This window comes from Podarcis pityusensis (genome assembly GCF_964106645.2).
Source record: "Podarcis pityusensis genome assembly, chromosome: 7".
In the NCBI taxonomy this organism is placed as follows: Eukaryota; Metazoa; Chordata; class Lepidosauria; order Squamata; family Lacertidae; genus Podarcis; species Podarcis pityusensis.
Genome location: NC_138031.1, coordinates 2,202,324 through 2,230,258, shown reverse-complemented (window position 1 = coordinate 2,230,258; position 27,935 = coordinate 2,202,324). Strand labels below are relative to the sequence as shown.

Below are 27,935 nucleotides of genomic sequence, written 5' to 3'. Positions count from 1 at the left end.
TTATGGCAAACAATAGCCTAGTACAATGCAAAGTGAACAGTATAATGGCTTTATTAGTTTATCAATACTATATACAGGCTTCTGCATGAGTTACAAAATAGATTAAGTATTCTTCTGAGAAACTAGTAGAATTGACACTATTTGACAATATTTTAGTGCATCCTTATCACCCGTAACGCAGATCTGTTGTGCTATATCAGTGTTAGGCCAGTTATGGCAAAGAGAAACCATCTCTCAATGGAAAAGGCTCCACCTGCCAGTGTTTCATGGAATGTGTGCCTGTCCCCAACTGGTTGCTCCTATATCTCATCAGGTAAAACAAAACCCAAACCCTCAGTAGTATATAAAGCCTCTTTACAAACCCTTAAGCTCTTGCACCCCACCAAAAATGTAGGAAGTAGCCATCAGGTGTGCTTGAACTCAGGACGAAAGGGAGAAATGTGCTAAGAGGAAGGCACGTTTGGCAAACCCTCACCGGGATCAACTCCCGCCCGGAAACCTATATCCCCACTGTGGAAGGAGGTGTGGATCCAGAATTGGCCTCCACAGTCCCTTACGGACTCATTGTTAAGACCGTGTTCATGGAAGACGATCTTACTCGGCTATGAGGGATCGCCAAAGAAGAAGAAAGCATACTAAAGTGACTGAATTTAATATGTTTCAGTTCTCAAAGGCAACATACCCTTTTCGAATATATCTACTTATATTATGATGTGGGACAAGTATCTTTTGCAAAGAGAGGAGCTGTCACAGTGTTGGAGAAGCACCAAGGCCATTGATCTAGCTTGGCACTCACAAGCAGAGCTCTGCGTTTGCCTTCTAGGGTAAAGAAAGTGTCTCATGTCCTCACGAAGAGGTTTTTCCTGCCACAGCAAGGAAACTAGTACAGAAGCATATAGATGTCACTGTGCACAACCAGCAGTCTTCACACTACTTCATTTTCTTTGATGGGCATCAAATGAATTCTTAAAAGGAACTCCAAAGCTATGCACATATAGAACGCTGAACAGACAACAGAGTCCTGCTCCCTGACTTAACAATCAAAATAAACATGAAATAAAAGGAAGGCATTAAGTCCCACTGAGTTCAAAGGGGCTTGTTCCTATATTCCCAGAATCTAGGGTATACAGCTATAGGGGTAGTTATTTATTTACAAAAAAACCTCTACAACCAACATGAACTCTGGCTGTAAGCAGAGAACACAAACTAATGCAACATTTAAATACTAAAAATCTGGAAACCTACACTTTTCACAAGACAAAGAGGCAGTACATAGCAATATCTAGTTTATAAACTGGCACTTATGTTTTTGCTCATATGGCTCTTTGAATCTTCAGTATAGGCAAAATTTTATTTTTTCCGAAAAGGTTCCATAGGTCCCTGTTTCCAAAGATGCATCTCTTCTACAATAAATAAGTTAAGCAGAAAGTAGACGGCGAAGGGGATCTGATATACAGTGGTGCCCCGCAAGACGAATGCCTCGCAAGACGAAAAACTCGCTAGACGAAAGGGTTTTGCGGTTTTTGAGCTGCTTTGCAAGACGAATTTCCCTATGGGCTTGCTTCGCAAGACGAAAACATCTTGCGTTTTTTGCAAGTTTGTTTCCTTTTTCTTAACACCGTTAATACAGTTGCGACTTGACTTCGAGGAGCAACTCATAGAATGCGGTGTGGTAGCCTTTTTTGAGGTTTTTGGTGATTTTCGAAGCTTTTCCAAAACTTTTCCGACACCGTGCTTCGCAAGACAAAAAATTCGCTAGACGAAAAAACTCGCGGAACGAATTAATTTCGTCTTGCGAGGCACCACTGTACCAGCCAATGGGCCAATCTTAACTGTTTACCTCAATTTACACAAAGGAAGCTTTAAAATGCTTCCTTTCATGACATGTTTATATCGATCCCAAAGGAATCCTAGTGCCACCACGTATTTTGAGAACTGTGCGCTCGCGCGCTCTCTCTCTCTCTCACACACACACACACCCTCAAAATTTGCCAGTGCCTTCCTATTGACAGTAAATCCTCTTTGCTGTTAAAAAACCCATTTTACTCATTCAGGATGCCCGTCTTATAGGGCTGAGAGCCAATGAAAGACCAAGCTGTCACAGTGATGGCCACCAACTTGGGTGGTTTTGAAAGAGTAGAGGGCAATCAATGGCTATGCTCTGACACCACAGTTGGAGGCAGCAATGCTGCTGAATATCAGTTCCTGGAAACCACAGGAAGAGAGAATGCACTTCTGTCTGAATCCTGCTTGGGTGTTTCCCACAGGCATCGGTTTGGCCACTGTGAGTACAGGATGTTGGACTACATGGGCCACTGGCCTGAACCTGCAAGTTCTTATCATAGTATGGCTTTATACACATTGGTAGAGGGCTTTGAATTCTTGAGTGAGCAATACCGAGGATGCCTTTACAAAGAATCCCTCATTTTTGACCAGAATGGCACATTTCTAGACATCTCTCTGTTAATGTCACATAGCTATTGTTGAGAGTGCTACAATCACCCACAACCTTTTCTATCAGCACCAATGAATTTTGTTCATAGACTTCTTACAGAAGACAACTTTCACAGGATATACCACTCAAATAACATCGACATGAGAGTGTGTACCAGCTTAGCCCCATTCTATTTTGATTACTATGCACAGGTCAGAACTATGGACAGAAAACTTCCCTAACACTCTTCAATTTTAGGCTCAGATACAACACTCTTGACCCTAATCTGATCAGCTGATTTGTAGTTGTGGAGAACAGCCTTTACCAAAGGTGTCGTGGACTTTGAAGGAGCATGAACTCGGAGCGAAAAGGAGAAACGAGGTAAGAGGAAGGCAAACCCTCACCATGATCAACTCCCACTCAGAAACCAATGTCCCCACTGTGGAAGGATGTGTGGATCCAGAATTGGCCTCCACAGTCACTTATGGATTCACTGTTAAGACCGTGTTCATGGAAGACAATCTTACTTGTCTACAAGTGATCGCCAAAGAAGAAAGAAGATACTTTCAAGTACAAAACAAGACATGTTTGCACACTTATAGAATTTTCTGTCACCACTACAAGGGCAAAAATACAGCTGGATCAAAGATACAACAAAAAGAAGACACAATGGGAAGGCAAAAGGCTGAAGACAAAGATGCCTGGTGATCTCATCAGTGAGTTAACCAGACTGAAATCATTAAGCTTCTCTAGGGCAGCGCCACACTGAGCTTTTTGATAGATCAAAAACTTCTACACATTCCACCATACTAGCAGCTGTTGAGAATGGATTCTCAATACAAAATTCCATGGGAAGGGAAGTGATAAAGTGAAGACAACCAATTTACAGCTCAAGCTCACTGAGGTTTGCAAAAATGTGCGTGGCAAACAGAGAACCAACATTCCTGCCTGGGCTTATTGACAGCGTATCAATGAAGTTACAGGTGTGCTTGCTTTCTACTATGATACTCCCAAGGCTTATTTAGTTGGTTTGTCCTGGTTCAAAATCTAGTCTTGGCTAAAAGTCCCCAGCAAGCTACCAGGTTAAGCAGTCAAATAATTCAGCTCCTTTGAGATGTATACACCAAGGTAATGCAACCATCAAATAAAAAGCAGAATCTGACCAAGCCTCTGCTATCCTAAAAATGGTACTGCATAGTTTTTATTAACTTTTGGTAACATACCCGTCATAGCATAGTTATTTAGCTTACTTATTTAGACCATCAGGACGTTGTCTTTACCACTTTGAATACAAATAACTCAAAGAGGAAACACTTTCCATGCTCTGAAAAGCATCTCAGAATGGCAGTTTTGGTTCTGCTTCAAGGATCTGCCATTCTGATGAATCTCTTTATTCATCTGCAGCCCTTATCACAGTTGACCAGCAAAAGCTCAAGCCTGAAGCATGGTGGCCTACGCCGCCCCATCAGTACTACGAGGCTGAAAACCCTCCCTTCGGAGACTGTTTAAGTCTAAGCGTGTTATGACCTCACAGCGCACTAGGATACTATCGTCCTTTATATATGTTTTTTGCTTTAGCGCCTGCAACTGCATAAACGTCACATATCCAAAGCCTTTTGGGTTGCGGTCGACCATGGGACGCTGGAAAGCCAGCAGCTCGGGCTTGGTATCCATCACTTCCTCATGGTTGTGCCTTGACGATCCTTCTGACTGATCCAGGATAGAAAGCCGTATGGTGCCTTGGAAGGGCCAAGGCAGGTGGCTGTCATATTGCCCTTGCATCGTATGAACAAAAAGGGAAATATAGTTGGCACAGCGCTGTGCATTCGGTGACTGGATATGCAGCCGCAAGCAGAGTTTGTAGCCGGGTTTCCCTGTGTAGAAGCCTGGGCTGTGGATTACAACAGGCCTATCTTCCTCCTGCGCTCTCAAGTAAACACTGAAATTCTCAATCTTCCACAGGAAAATGCCATTACACTGCTGTGATTCCACTTCTGCGACTTTTTCCTCCAGATTTCGGATAGTGCGTTTGAGATCTCTCATCTGGTTGTTTTGTGTCTCCATCTTTGCTATGAGTTCTCGGATCTGGTGATCTTGCCTTACCAAGCGACCTTCCAGTTGTTGAATCGTCTCCTTGAAGTTGTGGACCTCTGGGCTACATTCACAGGAAGGTGATGGGTCATATGGGATAGCGCCATGGAAATTAGTGATATTCAGGAGAGTCTGAGCCATCATTCTCATATGGACTGGGGTGAACTCCTGCATATGCCGTGCCAACTCATTTCTCTGCATCTGTAATTAAATAAAGGCACATAGTTCCATAAGCATTTCCTTTGACTAAAGTCAAGCACTGAGCCTTAATGGGCAAGGAAAAAACCACTGTGTTTAAAAGCAGAACTTGCTTAATCTTCCAGTGATTGTCTGAAACAGGAATTGAAAAACTGAACAAAGAGAAATATTATTATTTGAAAAACTGAACAGAATGCAAGTGTTACTACTGCACTGTTCAGATGCTTTTATTGGAAAGCAATTTAAGGCTTTGGAGAGAAAAAATCTCAATACAGATTTTCTGCACAAACCTGTGTCACTGCTGATCTAAATGAATGGTGAGATCAGGATTATACCATGTGCTACCTGCTTCCAAGTTCAGACAGATCACCTTATTTCAAAGCACATTTGGAAGGTCCTCGTATTGTAAAGCTTAATTTTATATGTCCTCAGGGGATGATGAACACCATGCAGAAAAGCTACCATGTTGGCATTTTCCAGAGATGGGGAATATGTAGCCTTCCATACCCTTTTCAACAGGGCCCACGTGTTTTAGATTTAGATGTTACAGAGAAACAGAGGTAGGTAACATGAGCACAGGAATGACACCTCCATCGCCTGCAATATCCCAATGACCACTCTCAACAGCTTCAATATAGATGCTAAATAGCATTGAGGACAGGATGGTACCCTGTGGCACACCCAAAGGACCACAAAATAATCACCCAGTATGACTATTGGAAACTAATCCGAAAAATAGGACCACAACCAATGCACAACGGTGCCCCAAATGCGAATCTCACAGAACTGGTTCAGAAAGATATTATGGTGAATGATATCTTCCCTGCCCTCATCACCATTGCAGGAGGCAGGATTACGTGTTCTCCCTTGTGCTTGGTTGGATTTGCAACATGTCTTTTGCCACTTGTGCTTTACTCATAATTCAGCCCATTTCATTGCCCAGAGGTCTCTGGTACACCAAGGGGAAAAAGAGGCTTTTGGGGCAATAAAGTAGCAACACAAAATTCAACCAAATAAGAAGCAAATAGAAGCGTTGGCTTACTTTTTCTGGACATCCAAAGGGGCTGTATGTACACGGTACTGGAGCAGTTGGGCAATCGTTATCGTAGTGATTAGGAAGCTAAAGACGGATGGAGAGAGGACACTGTAATTTTCAGTTTGTAAAGTGCAGAAATCAACAATTATAAGAAACAGTAATCAGTGGCCTACATATAGAGTATATAGGGCGATATACATCTAAGTCATGCTCAGAGCAGACCCACTGAAGACCATTGATTTCAACACCCAGAGTGCGACTAATATGGGATCTTCTCCACACCACAACATCACCACCACCAACAGTGTGTAATTGCACATTTACATTTTGGCCCACAAAGCTTGATGCTAAGAAAAATCTGTTTGCTAGTTTATAGCATATGCCATAGGTTATTTTATTTTCTTAAGATTCCCAAGATGACCTTCAACTGAAATTTCTAAGGCAATTAACAAAGCAATACAATGCAAAAGGTAATTTAAGGCTGCAAATCTTATACTCGCTTATTTCGGAGCAAGCCCCACTGAAATCAATGAGACTTACTCCGGAGTTGACATACACAGATTTGGACTGTTATAATCCTACAAGTGAATCAAAATTTAAAAAAATTTTTTTTTAAAAAATGGGGCTGCCTCTGAAGGCGGCAGAAACTCAGAAGACCGTTCCCCAGAGTGGCTGGAGAAACCCAGCCAGACTGGCACGGTATAAATAATAATAAAAATATTATTAAACTTCAGTTGGTGCAGAATTCAGTGGGCAGGTTGTTCACCGGGGTAAGACGGTTTGAGCATATAACACCATTTCTGGCTTGACTGCACTGGCTGCCAATCAATTTCCAGGCCCAATTCACCTATAAAGCCTTAAATGGCTCAGGGTCACAATACCTCAAAGACCACCTTTCCCATATAAACCAACCCAAACCCTGCAGTCATCATCTGAAGCCCCTCTTCATGTGTCTCCTGTGACAGGTTCAGAGGGCAGCAACATGAGAATGGGCCTTTTCTGCAGTGGCTCCTTGCTTGGGGAATGCTCTCCCAAGGGAGGCTTCCCTGGCACCTTTGTTACTACTACTACTACTACTACTACTACTACTAATAGTAATACAGTGGTGCCCCGCAAGACAAATGCCTCGCAAGACGGAAAACCCGCTAGACGAAAGGGTTTTCCGTTTTGGAGGTGCTTCGCAAAACGAATTTCCTATGTGCTTGCTTCGCAAGACGAAAATGTCTTGCGAGTTCCTGCAGGGTTTTTTTCCTTTTTCCCTTTTTCCCAAGCCGCTAAACCGCTTATCAGCTGATGGCTAAGCCGCTTAACAGCTGATGGTAAGCCGCTTATCAGCTGATCGTTAAGCCGCTTATCAGCTGATCCTTAAGCCGCTTATCAGCTTATCGTTAAGCCGCTTATCAGCTGATCCACTAAGCCTGCTAAGCCGCTAATACTGTAGCACTAATCCGCTAAACTGCTAATGGGCTTGCTTCGCAAGACGAAAAAACCCGCAAGACGAAGAGACTCGTGGAACGGATTCTTTTCGTCTTGCGAGGCACCACTGTAATTTATTATTTATACTCTGCCCATCTGGCTGGGTTTCCCCAGCCACTCTGGGCGGCTTCCAACAAAACACTAAAATACAATAACCTATTAAACATTAAAAGCTTCCCTAAACAGGGCTGCCTTCAGATGTCTTCTAAAAGTTTGGTAGTTATTTTTCTCTTTGACGTCTGGTGGGAGAGTGTTCCACAGGGTGGGCGCCACCACCGAGAAGGCCCTCTGCCTGGTTCCCTGTAACTTGGCTTCTCGCAGGGAGGGAACTGCCAGAAGGCCCTCAGCGCTTGACCTCAGTGTCTGGGCAGAACGATGGGGGTGGAGACGCTCCTTCAGGTATACAGGACCGAGGCCATTTAGGGCTTTCAAAGTCAGCACCAACACTTTGAATTGTGCTCAGAAACGTACTGGGAGCCAGTTTAGGTCTTTCAAGACTGGTGTTATATGGTCTCGGCGGCCGCTCCCAGTCACCAGTCTAGCTGCCGCACTCTGGATTAGCTGTAGTTTCCGGGTCACCTTCAAAGGTAGCCCCACATAGAGCGCATTGCAGTAGTCCAAGCGAGCGATAACTAGAGCATGCACCACTCTGGAGAGACAGTCTACATATCTTTAGGAATGAGGCAAAAATATTCTTCCTGGCCTTTGGCTAAATAAACAATCTATGGCCTTTTAAACTGGGAGGAGGAGTTACTGTGTTTGTTTGTTTGTTTGTTATTATGCTGTTTATATTTTTGTTTTTAGATTGTAAATTACCCTGTGGTATTTGGATGGAGGACAGTATAGAAAATTTTAAAATATAAAATAAAAATAAATAAAATTAGTCTATTTGTTTTTGTAAGTTGATGGTAAATGCAAGAAACTTTTCTTGCTATTTGGCATTCCTACATTCAGTTCTCCATATTGTTTTAAAATTATTATCTGCCTGTCCGTATTTCTATGTCACGAGGGGCTCATAAATGACAAACTATTAAAATAAAGAAATTAACTTATTGACACAAGTCAAACCACAACAAGACTACCTTGCTATCAAACAAGAAAGCTTCTTACCTGTTCTCTGATTAGCACTGTATTGCAGTATTCACAGCAGACATTTGCTAAAAGGCACATCTGGTCATGAACCTTCATTTCACCAAAACCAGAAAGTAAACAATAATTAATTGCACCGAAAGGGGACTAATAGATCACTAACATTGTTTATACCATCTAGAATGTGACTCCTCTCTCTCAAATCCCATCTTCGCATTAGAGAAAACAATAAGCACCAGTGAGCAACTCTGAGTTCATTTCCTAAAAGAGCACTAATATATTAATTCAGGAGGTGCATACATATCTAGTCAGCAGACCTTTGTAGAACATGGTTAAATGATATTAAGACCAGCAGGTCCTTTGTGTTTTGGAATCTTGTGTTTTCTTGTTGTCACTAAGTAGTGGTCCAGAAATCTCTTTTGCTACATAGCCTTACGGCCTCATGAGTGTCTTTGGCCTATAAGAACAGTAGCATAATCCAACAAGGAAGGACTTCACATATACTCTTGCCAATCTATGGAGGATATTATGTGGAAAGCACAAAACGAAGATTAAAAAGACAAAACAAAAACAAAACCTTAGAAACCTACTTTTCTAACAAAATGAAAGCAATGGGGAGCTTTGGACCCTCGTACTTACAGGACCGCCTCTCCCGGTCTGCCCCGCGGAGGACCTTAAGGTCCATAAACAGCAACACCCTAGAGGTCCCGGGCCCTAAGGAAGTCAAATTAGCCTCAACCAGAGCCCCGGCCTTTTCAGCACTGGCCCCGGCCTGGTGGAACGCTCTGTCTCATGAGACCAGGGCCCTGCAGGATCTGATTTCTTTCCGCAGGGCCTGTAAGACAGAGTTGTTCCGCCTGGCCTTTGGCTTGGAATCAACTTGATCCCCTTCCCCTCTTTCCTTTTTCCTTTCTCCTTCTGTGATGGAACTCCTATTTGGGGACTTCCCTGGCTTTTTTTCTGGCCCACGTAGGACCAGTCTGGATAGTTGGCCTTGGTGAAGACTTGACGTTTTCATCCCCCAAAAAGTTTTTGATTTGAGTTCCTACTGAAATGAGGCTGCATTTTAATGTTGTATTTTAATCTTGTTTTTAAGTTGTATTTCAATCAATTGTTTTTATACCTGGTGTTGGCCGCCCTGAGCCTGGTCTTGGCTGGGGAGGGCGGGATATAAATAAAATTTATTATTGATTGATTGATTGATTGATTGACACTTTGATTAATTTTTTCTGGGGCTAGACCTGATCAGCAGACCACCAGCTGGGACTATTGGGAGAAAACACATGGCAAAAAAGGAATCATAGAATCATAGAGTTGGAATAGACCACAAGGGCCATCGAGTCCAACCCCCTGCCAAGCAGGAAACACCATCAGAGCACTCCTGAGATATGGTTGTCAAGCCTCTGCTTAAAGACCTCCAAAGAAGGAGACTCCACCACACTCCCTGGCAGCAAATTCCACTGTCGAACAGCTCTTACTGTCAGGAAGTTCTTCCTAATGTTTAGGTGGAATCTTCTTTCTTGTAGTTTGGATCCATTGCTCCGTGTCCGCTTCTCTGGAGCAGCAGAAAACAACCTTTCTCCTTCCTCTATACGACATCCTTTTATATATTTGAACATGGCTATCATATCACCCCTTAACCTCCTCTTCTCCAGGCTAAACATGCCCAGCTCCCTTAGCCGTTCCTCATAAGGCATCGTTTCCAGGCCTTTGACCATTTTGGTTGCCCTCCTCTGGACACGTTCCAGTTTGTCAGTGTCCTTCTTGAACTGTGGTGCCCAGAACTGGACACAGTACTCCAGGTGAGGTCTGACCAGAGCAGAATACAGTGGCACTATTACTTCCCTTGATCTAGATGCTATACTCCTATTGATGCAGCCCAGAATTGCATTGGCTTTTTTAGCTGCCGCGTCACACTGTTGGCTCATGTCAAGTTTGTGGTCAACCAAGACTCCTAGATCCTTTTCACATGAAGTTCAAAATGCCAGAAGTCCAGGTTCAGTTTCAAACTAACAGGGTAAACTGCTTGAGAGATGGAACTGGGACGTGTGGATTTATTTATTTTATCCACACGTCCCAGTTCCATCTCTCAAGCCTTAAAATTTATTTATTTTAAGGCAAATTTTAAAAAACCCAAGATTTATATAAAAAAATAAAAATCCAGCTGCTTGTGAGGGGTGGGGGGAAATAAGTAAAAAGAAAATCACTTGGTGAAATCTTTGTGAATATCATATAGAAAGGTGTTCTCACAACTAAAATACTGACGCTCTTATCAGACAAGACAGGAAGAAAAAAATATTTCTAATTTTAGCAAACGTTTGTTAAATATGCTTCATTTAAATAAACAAACACAACTGTTCTGAATAAGCTGCATACTTTGAAACTTACCTCCTTTTCTTCATAAGGCATCCACACGGCACAGTTTGGACAGGAGGTTTGTCGTCGTGGACATTCTTGCTTTATATGATCCTGTATTTGATTCTTTTGGAAAATGGCATGGCACTGGGGACATTTCTCTGGAGCAAAGCCACAATGCAGCTCATGGTCCTGTGGAAGAAAATGAGATCAAATAGCAATTTAGCCTATAAACTTACACAAAATGATTCTGAAGCAGACTTAAAATATAGACTGAAGATCGTGGTAGCCAATCTGAGGCAAGTGTCTTCACGTCAATTACTCCCATGGTTTGGGGTGCAAAAAATAAAATAAAAAAGTATGTTCAAGTTGAATTCAGCTAAGACTTGTAAATAGCCAATTGGTGAGCTCAAGCAATTCTGGGTGAGCAGACTGGAAAGCTCTTAAGAGCCGAAGAGAAAAGGTCCCTCCAACCTGTTTTTTCATGAAAGCTACAAAGAACTTTGCACAGGATAAGTGGGCTGTCAAGCTAGTAACTTTTCTAGATTTTCTGTTTTGCAAAGTTGTATGAGGCTAGGCAGACTGAGGTAGCTGCCTCAACAATCCATTTTAGGGTTATGAAAGGGCAGCAAATTGTTAGTTGTTTAATTTATTATTGTTGTGTTTTACTGCCAGGGAAGAGAAATTATTAATTATATTGTTTATATGGAGGGAAGTGGGTTCCCCCCTTCAATTTCTGGATTTCCAAGTTCAGTCCATAACTGCTTCCAATTCAAGGGCTGCCTCAAAAATTCAGATTTCTTACATGAAAGTACAGGTATACATAACTTCTCAATATTCATGCAACCATGATCCGCACAGATTTCACAGCTTCCTCAATTAAAGTACTTTAGAAAATGTGGCACTTTTGCGATAGGGCACAGATCTGTTTATTATATTTTAAGAGAAACAGACTTTGCAAAATCAACAATATGCTTAACACCAATCAAACATGCTACAGTACAGCACTGACAGGTGCTTCTGCAATAACAGCTAAAGCATGTCCCAAACCCTCTTCACTTCTTTAATCTGATGTTACTGGAGGGAAAAATTTGATCAACGGACCTTCCTGAAGTCACCTGGATGTCACAACTTCACTGGGCCATAGGTGTAGCAACCATAACTACCACCATCCTAAGTGAGGGAATGGGGACAAGGTGTCCTTTGAGCTATTCCAAAAAGTCTTACGGTATGCTGACACTGCTCAGGACTGGGCGGCAATTCTGCAAAAAGAAACCCTGAAAGCCCACCTCTAAATGCCTGAGTTCCATCTTCTGATGACAGCCCTTGTTGGGACACTTCACCGTCAGCGATAGGATTTCCCGTTTTGCAAAGTTGTCAGGAAAGAGTTGAGTTTCGAGTAAAATTTCGTTGTCGATTGGACATTTATGACCAGCATCTCTATCAAAAAGAGCAATAATATACATCATAGAGAGGTAAACAGAATATCCAGCCTACAGTAAGCTTGCAAGTTACACACATTTAACTCGTGCTCAATCAGCTTTACACACTTGGCAAATTAAAATAAATAAATAAAAGGGGGTGGGCGTCCAGGGGAATTTTTTTTGGCAATCCTACCCACTATTGCAACCAATGTGTTTTAACTATACACTATTTGGGCTTTAAGAGTGATCCCCAGAACCCATAATTTGTGGGTTTACTGTATATCTATTAATGCAAATTCTATGTTTTATTTATTCTTGCCAGTTTTGTAACATTTTATGTGCCATGTTACTTTATATATTTTTATTTATTTGCAAAACAAAAGGGCAGTGGAAAGCAACATAAAAACATTTTTTCTGTACGCTCCTGGTATATTCTCTGAATGTAGAGTAATTTACAAATATTGAAATAAAATAAATAACAAATAAAATTATTCTTGCAGTCATCATATTCTCCAGTTCTGGCTTGGCTGCTGCTGCATACCGTCCGTCCCCCCCAGCTTATCCCACACCATTCCAGTGGACTCAAGAACAGCCAGAAAGCTCCCATTGTACAGATAGAGTTCTGCTCACATTTTCCTGGATTCAACCCATTGAAGGCATCTGTAGCTGAGATAGGATATCCCAACACCCCATTCGCAAGATGGAAAACATCAAGGGTGGTAAACTGGCCATTTGGGTTACTAGTCAAGGGAAATGCTGGATCTTCCAATAATAAGGCAGCCCTCTCACTCCAAACCACCCTTATCCCTGATACTTTTAGCTTTTTAAAAATACATAAATTTTAAGAGGGAATTTGTGACATCAGATTTATGCGGCAGCAGTGAAAGGCACGTTATCTTTCTAGCCGGCTTGCAACCTGGTCCATCTGTACCTAGACTTCCCACTTCTTTTCTTTCGACATCCCAAGTGTAATTGGGAGCTTCCTCTTGCTTAAAACTGCACTCCATCTGACACTTTAGGCATACATGAGAAAAACTGTTCAACCGACGCTTTGGAGATGGGCTACAAACTCAAGTTTACTTGCAAACTCAGTGCTGACATGGAAACGTAATCACTAACCCAGTAACTCAGAAACATGTGCAACAGTGAGCGCAATGATTTGCCCTTCGTTACAGACAATGACTTCAACTACTGCCGGAAGTCTACTGCTCCTTTACCTTATGGATTTGACAATGCAAGCTTTGCAGAAACGGTGTCCGCATGGTGTCTGCACTGCCTCCCGGAGAGCCATCAGACAGATTGGGCATTCATATTTGCTTTCCAGCGGAGGGTCAAACTCCACATCATAGCCCTGGATTTCTTCCATGAAAGAGTTTGAAAGTGTCCCGCCAGTGCCATTGCTGACACTGGTGTTGATGCTTTTTTCTTTCGCTCCAGCGCTGCAACTGCTGGCCATAGCTGCACAGCAGCCGCTATCCTGACCACTGGCTTCAAAGCTGCTGTTGTTACTGTGTAGCAGACTCATAGTAACAGGCAGGGGACCAGAGAGTGCTCTGTGGGCAAGAGACAGAGAGAGAGAAAAAATAATTAATTAGTTGTTTCAAATACCACATATTGCCTAAGCAATAGCAATCCCTGTGCCACCATTATCACAATGCCGCTGTACTAATCTGTGGCGTGACCGCATTTGGAACACTTTGTACAATTCTGGTTGCCTCATCTCAAAAATGATAAAGTGGTACCTCTGGTTGCGAACGGGATCCGTTCCGGAGGCCCGTTCCCAACCTGAACAGAACGCAACCCGCGTCTGCGTGTGTCACAATTCGCCGCTTCTGCGTGTGACGTCATTTTGTGCATCTGCGCATGAGCGAGCGGCGAAACCCGGAAGTAACCCATTCCGTTACTTCTGGGTCGCCGCAACCTGAACACGCTCAACCTCAAGCAAACGTAACATGAGGCATGACTGTATTGAAGAGTTGGAAAAGGTTCATAAAAGGGAGAACCAATGTGATCCAAGGGGATGGAGAAACTCCTCTTACGAGTAAAGTTATAGCGTCAGGGTCAGGATTCAGGACAGGTAAAATAATTCTTCACACAGTGCATAGTTAAGCGATGGAACTCAATGCCACAGAAGGCAAAGGCGGCCAGCTTGGATGGCTTTGAAAGAGGATCAGAGAAATTCACAGAAGATAAGGCGATCAATGGTTACTAGCCATGATGGCTATGCTCTGCCTCCAGGTTTGGGGACAGGAATGATCCTGAATGCCAATTATTGGGAATCACAAGTGGAGAGTGTGCTCAGATCCCGCTTGCCTGTTTCCCAGAAGAGGCATCGCACTGGCCAGTGTGAGAACGGGGATCTGGACTAGATGGCCACTGGCCTGATCCAGCAGGGCTCCGCTTATGTTCTGATTCTACTTCTATATTTTCAAGATTGCTAAAACTGGTACTTCCTACAAGTGCCATCTTCCCAGTTGCTTTCACAACCACACAAGAACATCTTTTCAGTCTGCCTCCCCCTCTCTTTAAGAGTCCAGACCACCTGTCAGTATCTACCGTCCTGGCTCTCCCTGTCTGATGAGGAACTGGAACTCGTGGCTCCGGTTTTGCAGAAGTCTTTTCTTTTCAAATGTGAATGGTACATAAGGCAAGTCACAGGTTGCAAGGATCTGCCGTTACATGGGAGGTCAAAGGCATGGCTAGGCACAAGCGAAGATGTCGAACCAAGAGCATTTAGTGTAACAAGCAGCTGGAGTCCCAAGACTGGGCTGGCAAACATTTACGAGTGGGCTGGCTAGGTGAAGTTTGTGCATTCGAGTGCAGGCATTTCCACATCCTAGGTTATGGAAGAGGGGTGGGTGCCAGCTCAGAAACTTTGGGGTTTTGTTTTTTAGCAGGCCCCTGCAAGACTACAGTGAAGGGACCTGCTTGATCTCAGGAGGCAGGGAGTTCCCAAGTGCAGGTGCTGCCATACTAAACACTAAACTGTTACTTGGGGTAGAAAAGAAGCAAACGGTAGTCAAGAAAACCCTGGCCCATGTTTTAAAAAGGTAAAGGACCCCTGACAGTTCAGTCCAGTCGCAAACGACTCTGGGATTGTGGCGCTCATCTCGCTTTACTGGCCGAGGGAGCCGGCGTTTGTCCGCAGACAGTTTTTCCAGGTCATGTGGCCAGCATGACTAAGCCGCTTCTGGCAAAACCAGAGCAGCGCACGGAAACACTGTTTACCTTCCCACCGGAGCGGTACCTATTTATCTACTTGCACTGGTATGCTTTCGAATTGCAAGGTGGCAGGAGCTGGGACCGAACAATGGGAGCTCACCCCATCACGGGGATTCGAACAGCCAACCTTCCGACTGGCAAGCCCAAGGCTCAGTGGTTTAGACCACAGCGCCACCCACGTCCCTGGCCCATGTTTTAAGCAGGCCCAAATTTCTGCTTTAAGCTCAGACATGTTTTTGCCTGCCTGGACCCTTGCTAGATCATGAGAAACAGAAAGCTTGGCAACGTTTTACTGAAGCTGACATCATATATCTGTGTGAAGAACATGCAAGGTATGAGACTCCCTACAGGCAGCCCAGCAGCACCGGGTGACCCTGTGCTGGAACATGAGATCAGGAAAAACTGGCAAGCTAAGCACATGCACCAGAATGAAGGCTCATTAGAGGCTCTGAGTCACCTTCATGAGGTTCCTTGTGCCCTGACAAAGCTCAAGAATATGTCACACACACCCCAAAAAACCAATTCATTTGAGATAAAGTAGAACAAAACACCTGTTTAAAAAAGTTTCCCCCTGATGTCATTTACCAATACAGAACTAAATTTTAGTGAGAAAAAGTGGTGAGAGAAAAGAGAATTACTTTGCATACTACTTTGTATACCCTATGAACTGGCCCCATACTCATCATCTGAGGCCCTTCTTCACGTCCCTCCTCAATGAGAGGTCCAAAGAGTGGCAACACGAGAAGAGGCCTTTTCTGTGGTGGCTCCCTGTTTGTGCAATGCTCTCCCCATGGAGGTTTGCCTGGTGCCTTCGTTACACATCTTTACATACCTTCTTCTCTCTGGCTTTTGGCTACTGAAACAACCTATGGCTTTATAAACTATGTGTGGGGTTACTGTTTGTTTATTATTATGGTATGCATTTTTGTGTTTTTATATTGTAAACCACCCTACGATCCTCTGAATGAAGGACGGTATGGAAATGTAATAAATGATATAATAACAACAATACTAAATTGTAGTGATTATAGGATCAGCTGCCCATTACGTAGCCTCCTGTCAGCGGCACCTCCATTCCGTTACCACCTTGAGTATAAGAGGGATTATCTGCAACAAAACTAGACAGCTTCATGTTCTCAACAGAAGGTGATATACCAACAGGAAAACAACAGAAGTGGACTGGAGGGCATAAAATAAAAAAGGAAAAAAACTGCCTTCTGCCTTCTGTTAACAATAACAAAACCTTTCCAAACACCTACCCGAGACAACAGTATCGATGTTTCTGAACCTGAGAATTGCCAATCAATAGCAGCAATTACTTTCTAGCACAAGAAGGTTAATGATTAAAGAGAAAAATCAAACAGCAACAATCGCTTTGTAAAACCACCACTGATGCTTCAGCTTCTAGTATCCCACACAAATGCTTTTCTTTGTGGGAGTTTCCTGAACAGGGAGTTCTAGCTTTACTTGAAATGGTGGGGATTTTGTCTTCATGATTAATTTTATTCAGTATTTGGAAAAAGCTGGAGAATCCCACTACAACACACATAGACTTTTCCTGTCAGTACACCCTGATTTGAGGGGCAACGTTCATTTCATCAGGTGCATTAGGTTTTGTGTGCTCAATCTTGCTCAAAGTCGGAAAACTTTCTACTGCTTTTAAGGTAATGTCTTCAGTTCAGAAAAACTAGCATAAAAACATTTAGACTCCAATGTGCAATATTAGCCAATTATGTTCTTCTATTACTTGAGTTTTGTTTTAAATGTATCAGCTGTTGGGGGGGGTATAAACACAATATACTGCATATAAAGGTAAAGGTACCCCTGCCCGGGCCAGTCTTGTCAGACTCTAGGGTTGTGCGCTCATCTCACTCTAGAGGCCGGGAGCCGGCGCCGTCCGCAGACACTTCCAGGTCACATGGCCAGTGTGACATCGCTGCTCTGGCGAGCCTGCACCAGCGCAGCACACGGAACGCCGTTTACCTTCCCGCTATAAAGCGGTACCTATTTATCTACTTGCACTTTTAAGGGTGCTTTCAAACTGCTAGGTGGGCAGGAGCTGGGACCGAAAGACGGGAGCTCACCCCGCCGCGGGGATTCGAACCGCCGACCATACGATCGGCAAGTCCTAGGCACTGTGGTTTTTCGCATCCCTTACCATGCTGCAAGCAGTGTTACAAACTCAGATATATAAGCTAGGAGTCAAATGGCTCCCTAAACCAAGGTTAGTCGCCAAAACGGAATATGTAGTTGCCATTTTTGGGCAGGAATAAAGTCTTCATTTTTCAAATTTTGGACTAACTGTGATTGATTCTCAGTTCAGATGACAACCTTGAGAAGTCTCTTGATCCAGGGACAGTCCACATACCTGGCCTACCCCAAGCTCTTTTTCCTAGCGGTGACTACTCTTGCTCAGGCTGCACAGAAAAAGCAAACCGGTTCCAGAAATTCATTCCGATTGGGCAAATAAAATTTAACTGATCGAATTCTACAGAATGGGGTGCTAGTGTATGAAAACAGTCCAGATCCAACGATCCCCAGGCATGTACCTCAAGATGGTGGAGATGTCAAAATCCACTCACGCCTGCTAATTTTGAACACTGGCAGCAAGTAACCTGCCTCCCTTCTCTTGAATTCTGGAGACAGCAGCTTTCAGTTTCTTACTCCTTGTGGCGTATTTGAGACTTAGGTAAAAAAGGTAACGGTGAAGGATCTCTGGACAGTTAACTCCAGTCAACGGCAACTATGGGGGGCGGTGCTCATCCCGCTTCAGGCCAAGGGAGGCGGTGTTTGTCCGCAGTAGCTGTTCTGGGTCATGTGCCCAGCATGACTAAACCGCTTCTGGTGCAACGGGACACTGTGACGAGTGCCAGAATGCATGGAAACACTGTTTTCCTTCCTGCCACAGTGGTACCTATTTATCTACTCGCACTGGTATGCTTTCGAACTGCTAGGTTGGCAGGAGCTGGGACAGAGAAACGGGAGCTTACCACTGTCGAGTGGATTCGAACTGCCAACCTTCCGATCGGCAAACCCAAGAGGCTCAGTGGTTTAGACCACAGCGCCACCCACTCTTGTATTTGAGACTAGATTGTATTGGCCCACCACTGTCCATCAGGTCACACTAGTGGACTGCAAAACCCCTTGTGAAAGGAAGCAATCTTAATCTACCACTGTGAAATGTTGAAAGGTCTCAAGAATAACCTCCTGTTACACGAATGAAGACTGCCCAGCACGGCCCAAAATTTTTTAGAAACCAAATACATACAGAGGTACCTCGGGTTAAGTACTTAACTCGTTCCGGAGGTCCGTACATAACCTGAAACTGTTCTTAACCTGAAGCACCACTTTAACTAATGGGGCCTCCTGCTGCTTCCGCGCCGCCAGAGCACGATTTCTGTTCTCATCCTGAAGCAAAGTTCTTAACCTAAAGCACTATTTCTGGGTTAGCGGAGTCTGTAACCTGAAGTGTATGTAACCTGAAGCGTATGTAACCCGAGGTACCACTGTACTGTGATTTTTAAATGGACAGTATAATTTTTCAGGTTGGACCTGGGTAACGTCACATCAAAGTCATGTTTCTGGTTTGCCATCTTGATTCAAAATGGTGCTTTGTCCAAATGTCAACAAATGTTGCCACCTTCATCTCAGGAACCCTCATGCCAACTTTGGTGATAATATCTGAATAGGCTGCCAAACCTATGAAGGCAAAGTTACACCAAGGTGGCGATTAGGCCTGCCATCTTAACTCAAAATGGGAGTTGGTAACCCAACCTCAACCCCATCTCAGGAACCCTCATGCAGAATCTGCCAATGATACCTCAAAAGGCATCCAAACTCATGGAGGAGAAACAAAGGGACAAACCGTTGTCCAAAATACACAGTAGATGAAGCAGCCCTCTTTCTACAAGATGGTAGATAAGAGAGCCCAGGCAGAGTCCTAAATACGCAGTAGTGTACCGGAAAGTCAGTATGATTAGCTTTAATTTATGTTTGTGGTTATTACCAATGAGGGAAATCCCCAGCTTTGTTTAAGAAGCACCTGAAAGTGTTAGGCAAGTTTCAGTTTGTGTTTCAGATAAACAAGGAAACTGAATACAGTTTTATGCATGTAGGTCTTGTGCCTAATGTATTTAAAATGTTTCAGGGATTATGATCTGTTTAGTGTGTTCCTTTCCATTTCAGTATTCATATACTAATCTAAGCCAGTAAGCAAACATCTCTTATCAGGTTAATTCATGAAAGCTGCATACACAATATGATTTATAAAGAAATCGCAAGGCAGAGTTCAAATTTGAAAGAAAAGGAATCAAGAAAATTAAATGATATCCTATTCCAGATATCCTCATTGTTACCAACATTAATTAAAAAGGAACAAATGGATAGAGCATTTCATTCATTAGTTATCTGATATCCTGAGTACCAAACAGATGTCCTCCAAATAATTCTGCCCACTTTGACCTGGGATGGGGAACCAGATCTGGTCAACGGGCCAGAACCTTATCTTCACCATGGCCCAACTTTGCCTACTGGGTGCTGATCATCAGTCAGAGGGAGACTTTTTGAAGCCTCTGCTGAGGGGAAATACTCTTTCCCTCTGCTGAGAAAGCAGCGTGCATTCAAAGAACTGGGGGAAGCACTTTTGACTACAAACTGCTTCCTTTGGAAAGGAAAAAAATGTTCCATTTTAAAAGCTGCTTTAAGAACTGGAAGCTTCCAAACCACCTAACAATCAGCTGATTGCTTTTGTGAGCCCTGTACTTAGTGCTTCCTAAGTGTACTTGCAAAGCGCTTCTGAAGTGCCAATTGTTGGGTTCTTGGGAAGCACTGTGCAAGCGCCTTTCATCCAAGCTCCACCTGTACCTGCACAGCAAGTGAACATGGCCTGGCCGAAATGGCCTGCTGGGCAAAATGGAGAAACTGGTGGGCTTAAGGAGATCTGTAAGTCACAGAATTCCCATCCCTGACTTGAATAACCACTTTAAGCGTTATAGGTCTATTACAAGAAAGAATGGGAATGAATCCCCTCTTCTAAAGAGCATTTATACCAGGGTAATATAGCCCAATGTGGGATGCGGGTGGCGCTGTGGGTTAAACCACAGAGCCTAGGACTTGCCAATCAGAAGGTCGGCAGTTTGAATCCCCGCGATGGGGTGAGCTCCCGTTGCTCAGTCCTTGCTCCTGCCAACCTAGCAGTTTGAAAGTATGTCAAAAGTGAAAGTAGATAAATAGGTACTGCTCCGACGGGAAGGTAAACGCGTTTCCGTGTGCTGCTCTGGTTCGCCAGAAGCGGCTTAGTCATGATGGCCACATGACCCGGAAGCTATACGCCGGCTCCCTCGGCCAATAAAGCGAGATGAGCGCCGCAACCCCAGAGTCGGCCACGACTGGACCTAATGGTCAGGGGTCCCTTTACCTTAATATGGCCCAACTGTAAGGCCCCCAGGCCTTTTCTGAGGCCACACCCCTTCACCCATTGAATGCTTTTTCCTCTGAAATGTGTCCTTGAACTGAGAGAATGCCTCTTGCTTGCTTGGGCAGAGGATTGAGAAATGTTGATGTATGGTTGGGAATAGGGATATAGCCTCCTTTACAAAGAGTCGTATCTGTTTCTCTGCCTACTTTCGTCTCTGGCCCTGCATGCGGCTCCCAAAAGGTTGCTCACAAGATGAAAAAGGTCCACAACCCTTTATTTATACCAGTAACTATCAAAAGTTCTTATATTGGTTAAAATTAAAGACACTGCTGCCTTTACCAGCTGATTGATTTGGTTCACTTCAAAGCCATCCAGTTACTAATTTTTAGAAGACAATCAAACTATTGCTTTCTAAAATACAGTTATTAAACAGAGTGTCCACATGACATCCATTACAAGAATCTCCTACAGTAAAGGAGGTACACAACATGTTTCTCTCCTTATGCCTACACATAAATACAATATGAACTTTTTCCTACTCTTCACATTTTCCTCGTCTACAGTGCGTAGGACATCAGCTCCCACAGATTGACAAATACTTTTCAATACATTTGTAAGGTTTGTGAACTTCTGTGAAGAAGTTTCTCAAGAAGGAAATATACCTTCATAAAATCCTTATTGTAAGACCCAAGATTACAAATTAAGAGTTCCCCATTGAGAATTCAGACCTACAAACCAGCCAAGCCACAACATGTTTCTCTCTACAAGGAGCACACCACTTCATAAAGAGTTGCAGGGGGAATGTCAGCATCCTTGAACTCAATTTGCATTCCTATTTGCCTTTATAAAGTTACTTCATGTCCCTTCCAAGATGTCTATTACTATCCTTGCCTCACTCACTAATACTTACAAATTTAATAACCTATATTTATTCTGTCACTTGAGCCAAAAAGCAAACACCGGATATGTGTTTTCTGCATTAAAAAAAATCCTTTCATTTTACAATTTTATGTGATGGAAGTATACCAGCACGCTGTTCTTCAACAAGAAACCATAACAGATTGTGTGCCACACACAAAAGGTGTCTAAAAGCTCTTTCTTTAACCTCAAAACAATGCACAGTTTGATATTAAAATCACTGATGGCTTAAGTATGTACAACGGTACAACAATATTTAGTAGTGATCTAGGTCTTTTAAAACCTTAGCAGAGCAATCCAAATCCTGGCTGAGCACTGGAGTCACATTAGCCGGCCTAATGGTTGGGAGGACTGCACAGGAGTGGAGTTGGCTTGAGATCCAGTGGATCCTGGAACATCTCAGTGCCTCCCCCTCCCCATTTTGGGAATTTCAGTAGCCTGCCACTGACAAGGAGCCTACCAGCAGTACTTCTGCCTGAGAAGGGTTCAGAACCCTTTTCGACCCATCCAAGGGCTATACACCAGCTGTGGCCAAGGCCAGAGGGAAGCGGCAGGATGTGAACTTTCACACAGCAGGCAACGTTCTAGCCACACAAAAGCCAGGGGCTTCTGCACTCAGGCACATGCCTCTCCAGCCTCTGCCCAGACATACAAGAGCCCTATCACAGTCCCAAGGCAGAGCCCAGCCAGGCAAAGCACTGAGGATGGTGGGGGAACAGGGCTGGTGTGCGTGTGGCCTGGGGAAGAGTCCCCAGGGCCAGATGGAGAGGCCAGAAGGGCCACATCTGGCCTGCTAGCCTTAAACTGCACATCCCTGCTATAACCTCTGGAACCCAGTGAAGGCTTACTAAGCTGCACTCAGAGTTAGGTTCCCAGTACGTTTCCGAGCACAATTCAAAGTGTTGGTGCTGGCCTCGGTCCCGTATACTAACCAGCCTCGGTCCTGTATACCTGAAAGAGCGTCTCCACCCCCATCGTTCTGCCCGGACACTGAGGTCCAGCACAGAGGGCCTTCTGGCGGTTCCCTCATTGCGAGAAGTGAGGCTACAGGGAACCAGACAGAGGGCCTTCTTGGTGGTGGCGCTTGCCCTGTGGAATGCCCTCCCATCAGATGTCAAGAAAATAAACAACTACCTGACTTTTAGAAGACATCTGAAGGCAGCCCTGTTTAGGGAAGTTTTTAATGTTTGATGTTTTATTCTGTTTTTAATCTGTTGGAAGCCCCGATGCCACCCTTGGTAACTGCACAGAAACTTCATGGGGCATCAGTTTCAAACACACGTTTTACAAGAGGTCTAGTGTGTATGCTGGATTTAAATTGTTTTCTAGAAACCATGGGACTGACTTTGAACCCTTTGGAAAGTGGCTTTGGCACTACAGTGGATGCTCGGGTTGCGAACGTAATCCGTGCGATTTAGCGCTTCTGCACATGCGCGACCACTGAAACCTGGAAGCAACTCATTCCGGTACTTTCGGGTTTCGGGGGGGCGTAACCCAAAAAAACGCAACCTGAAGCGTCTGTAACCCAAGGTGTGACTGTACACAAGTTTAAGAGGCAGACCTCTCTTGTACTCAATTACACTCTTCAAAGCGTCATATTCACTACCATCTCAGGGAATCAGCAGAAAATGTGTCCTGATATCTGCAGTACCAAATGTGTCTATATCTAGACGGAACTCTCTTCCCCAAGGTTTCATCAAGAGGGCAAGCTTGAGTATTTCCCAGTTGAATGGTCAATAATGTGCATAGGTACATGGGTGTAGCGGGGGGGGGCAACAGCCCCCCAATCAGTCAATAAAAATACATAGCAAACTGAGGTTTGTGTGTCCCCCCAACAAAAGGCCTGCCCCCTAACAAAATTCCTGGCTATGTCCATGCAATTGGCTAAAACTATCAGCTTCTGCCAGTTCCATCCGTTTGCTGTACTGAAATAAATAATAGCTTTATTTTTACTCCATGCAATTTTGTTTCGGTGCTCTTTTATTGTTATTTAATTTCAAATTTTCCAAAAAAATTCATTCCTTGCTGCAAGCTAGCCCTAAGGACACGGGTACAGGCCAGACTGTTAACAATAAAATAAAACAGCAAGTACTCTGTTACGACAGGCCTTATCCAGTTAGCAGCAAATGAACCACCACGCAAGCAACAAAGGATTTTTCACTGGGTGGCTGAGCAGGATCCACCAGCTTTTAATTATTTGCATAACTTTGTAAGTTCATATAAAACTTAAAAAGAATAAAAATGGAGTAATGTACCCATGTGTTTCATAGAATCATAGAACTGTGGAGCTGAAAGGGACCCAGTGAGGACCTGTGCTGAGGGCCTTCTGGCGGTTCTCTTGCTGCAAGAAGCCAAGTTATAGGGAACCAGGCAGAGGGCCTTCTCTGTAGTGGCACCCGCCCTGTGGAACTCCCTCCCACCAGATGTCAAAGAGAACAACAACTACCAGACTTTTAGAGGACATCTGAAGGTAGCCCTGTTTAGGGAAGCTTTTAATGTTTAATAGGTTATTTATTTTAATATTCTGTTGGAAGCCGCCCAGAGTGGCTGGAGAAACCCAGCCAGATGGGCGGGGTATAAATAATAAATAATTATTATGATAATTATTATAAATAATTATTATAATAATTATTATGATTTAGTCCAACCCCATGCAATGCAATTTGTGTTGTTTTTAAGCCCTAGATTTTTTACCAACCCCTAGGATGGGACGCAGGTGGCGCTGTGAGTAAAACCACAGTGCCTAGGACTTGCCGATCGTATGGTCGGCGGTTCGAATCCCCGCGGCGGGGTGAGCTCCCGTCTTTCGGTCCCAGCTCCTGCCCACCTAGCAGTTCGAAAGCACCCTTAAAGTGCAAGTAGATAAATAGGGACTGCTTACTAGCGGGAAGGTAAACGGTGTTTCCGTGTGCGGCTCTGGCTCGCCAGAGCAGCGATGTCACACTGGCCATGTGACCCGGAAGTGTCTGCGGACAGCGCTGGCTCCCGGCCCCTAGAGTGAGATGAGCGCACAACCCCAGAGTCTGACAAGACTGGCCCGTACGGGCGGGGGTACCTTTACCTTTACCTAGGATGGGAACAGGGCGGAAACACATAAAACTGCCTTGATAACTATGAGCTGGACCAGGTTGGGGTATTTTTAAAAAGGAGTTTCTCACGACTCACCCTACAAACCTTTTCCCCCGCAGTTGCTCCGCTAGTCATCCAGTTTGGTTTGTGCAAAGAGGAGAACAAAACGTGACTCACCACACCCACCCAATGCATCTACAGCAGTGCTGGCCCAACTTGGCCCGCCAGCTGTTTTAGGACTACAACTCCCATCATCCCTTGCTAACAGGACCAGTGGTCAGGGATGATGGGAGTTGTAGTCCCAAAACAGCTGGAGAGCCAAGTTTGGGGATGCCTGCCATAGAGGACCCGGCATGATCTGGACCAGGCATAGGCAAACTCGGCCCTCCAGCTGTTTTGGGACTACAACTCCCATCATCCCTTGCTAACAGGACCAGTGGTCAGGGATGATGGGAGTTGTAGTCCCAAAACAGGTGGCGCCATCACTGATCTACGGAGAGGGAAAGCAAATGTGAGAAAAGGCCAAAAGCCCAAAATATATATATATAAAAGGTTTAAAGCCACATTCCCTCGTCAAGAGACCCCAGATTGTTCCTTCCACATGAAAGTAACACGGCGAGGAGGCCTTGCTGGGCCTCCTCCGCCTCCACGAGCACCAAAAAGGGCGCAGAGCGATCCTGAAAGCCGGCGCAAAACAGGTCGGCGAAGGAGGAGGCGCGGCGGAATCGAAACCTCCCGAGGAGAAGCGAAGCCCGCGAGCGACTTTCGGGCCTGGACCCCGAAGAACGAGGCCTTGTCAGGCGAGGGCTTCCACCCGCCCGCCCGCCCGCCCGAGCCGGGTCTCCCCGGCCGGGGAAGAGGGCGGCGTTCCTCGGCTGTGGGGACTGCGAGGCGGAAGCCATGGCCGCAAAACTGCGAGGCAAGCTAGGGCGGGCAGGCGGAGAGAGCCAAGCCGGCCCGGGAAGCCGGCGCTTACCTCAGCCCGGTTACCTCAGCCCGGTCGCCGTTGCCGCCGCCGCCGCCTTCTTCTCGGCCAGGGGACTCGTCCTCATCTGTGGAAATGGCCCGGGCGAGAGAGAGGCGGAGGCCGGGAGAAGCCGGAGGGAAGGAAGCGGCGCAACGAGGGAGGAGTTTCCTCCGCCTCCGCCGCCGCCGAGCGAGGAAGGAGGCCGAGGGGAAAGCGAAGGAGGCCGCGCGCCTCACAGCGCCGCCCCGTTTACCTCACGGAGGGAAAGAAGGCAAGGCCGAGAGTTGCGCTCTCCCCTCAGCGCGGCGGAACCCACTTTGACACATTTCATATTCATTCATTAAATATTATTTATATTTATAAATGGATATTTATCGATAGGATATTGATTTAATGCCTTTAAACGTTATTCAATATGGGTTTGTGCCCCGCCAGGCGCCCGCTTCTCCTCACGGAGGGAAAGAAGGCAAGGCCGAGAGTTGCGCTCTTCCCTCAGCGCGGCGGAACCCACTTTGACACATTTCATATTTATTCATTAAATATTATTGATCTTTATAAATTGATATTTATTGATTTAATGCCTTTAAACGCTATTCAAGATGTGTTTGTACCCGGTCAGGCGCCCGCTTCTTCTCACGGAGAGGAAGCCGAGTGAGAAAGCGCGCCGGCGGCACGTACACATTTCATATTTTATTCGGCTTGATATATTAATTTAATACATTTAAACATGGGCGTAGACAGGATTTTTGTTTGCGGGGGGGAGAACCGACGTGTTTGGTCAGTTTAGTATTTCTATTGTTTTACTTGGGGGGCAGCTCTGCCCATGTATTTGGAATACTATTTAAAATTTACCCGCCTTTTCCCCCTGACGATACGATACGATATCGTTACAGTATTGTCATTGTCCCATACAGAACAATGAAATTGACAGGGACTCAAGGCGGATTACCGGTAGGAGAAGAGCAGCTAAAAATCATGGGGCGGGGAAACAATCATATTTATGTTTAGAAACCAGTATCTGAGTTTTGCAATTGATTTTTCCTCTTCCCTCCCTGCCCCTTTTCCCTTTTGTGTTGTTAAAAAAATAATAATTTGATATGTTACAAAAATAATAGAAAGAAAAATGCAAACATAAAAGAAAACAAAGAATTTAAAAAATGGTAAGAATCACAAGGCAAACAATAAATACGTATAAAAATAAAAGTGCTCTCTGCCTGTGAGCTCTATCATTACTGGGAATAAAGTTTCTTTATAGTCTTCAATGAGCCAGACAGTTGCGCACGCATATAGGTATCTTTTCCAGAAGGGCAAATTGCCTTGAATACCAGCAATCCAGGTCATTGAGAGTCTTCCAGTGATTGGCAATGCAGCCCTGGGCTGCTGCTAAGAGGGGAGAAATGTTATTTACTTTTCAAATCCCATTCTTGTTCCCACATACAGGTTCAAAAGTGCCAGATAAAAGGATGGAGTAATTGTTTGTTCAGTTATCAGCAAGATCTCAGCAAACACCATATTCCAAAACTCAGCAATCTTGTTCTGGTTGTATGTATTGCCATTCTGATGAGCTTTTTTTGGCTGGAGAGAGGGTACAAATGCGCCAAGATCGTACTCCAACATTTTTCTGATGAAAACAGGGATGTCCTATTACAACAAACTTTTTCAGCAGGGGGCCGGTTCACTGTCCCTCAGACCTTGTGGGGGGCCGGACTATATTTCGCGGGGGGAGGGGATTGAACAAATTCCTATGCCCCTCAAATAACCCAGAGATGCATTTTAAATAAAAGGACACATTTTACTCATGTAAAAACACACTGATTCCTGGACCGTCCGCGGGCCGGATTTAGAAGGCAATTGGGCCAGATCCAGCCCCCGGGCCTTAGTTTGCCTACCCATGTCCTATTACATAATAATTTTACTATTTATACCCCACCTCTCTGACTGCGTTGCCCCAGCGACTCAGAGCTGTTTCCAACATATCTAAAAAAATAATTAAACATTTTTAAAAACCTCCCTATACAGGGCTGGCTTCAGATGGTTCAGGGGTCGGATAACCCCATATCACCCAACATTTCTCCAGTAGGGACATCCTAAGGAAAAGTGGGGCATTCTGGGATCAGATCAGAAACCGGGGCAGCTTCTGTAAATCTGGGACTGTCCCTGAAAAATAGGGAAACTTGTAGGGTCTGCAAATGGCATGTACGGTTCTTCCTCCCTCCTCTTTTAATCCCTACAATATCCCT

At 44.5% G+C, this 27,935-nt stretch overlaps 1 protein-coding gene and 1 long non-coding RNA gene across 2 annotated transcripts in view; one reads left to right on the top strand and one right to left on the bottom strand.

Moving 5' to 3' along the window:
* The window catches only part of LOC308480979, a 171,657-nt gene that overhangs the window by 117,977 nt on the left and 25,745 nt on the right, over window positions 1–27,935 (top strand). The gene's annotated exons all lie outside the window — the stretch shown is intronic.
* On the bottom strand, window positions 34–25,955 carry TRAF6 (TNF receptor associated factor 6). The gene is made up of 7 exons (XM_081012683.1): window positions 25,705–25,955; window positions 13,321–13,656; window positions 11,969–12,119; window positions 10,713–10,871; window positions 8,346–8,417; window positions 5,766–5,843; window positions 34–4,726 (listed from the first exon to the last, which is right to left on the bottom strand). Exons 2-7 carry the CDS (start codon window positions 13,626–13,628, stop codon window positions 3,887–3,889), a joined length of 1,608 nt encoding a protein of 535 aa, XP_080868809.1. The 5' UTR covers window positions 13,629–13,656; window positions 25,705–25,955; the 3' UTR covers window positions 34–3,886.

What these genes read in the sequence shown, in the direction of transcription:
- TRAF6 (XM_081012683.1), bottom strand. Translation starts at nt 13,628, where the DNA reads ATGAGTCTGCTACACAGTAACAACAGCAGCTTTGAAGCCAGTGGTCAG. An exon ending in TGCATTGTCAAATCCATAAG is followed by an intron (nt 12,120 to 13,320) that starts GTAAAGGAGCAG and finishes TCTTTTTGATAG; the next exon opens with AGATGCTGGTCATAAATGTC. An exon ending in CAGTGCTAATCAGAGAACAG is followed by an intron (nt 5,844 to 8,345) that starts GTAAGAAGCTTT and finishes ATCCGTCTTTAG; the next exon opens with CTTCCTAATCACTACGATAA.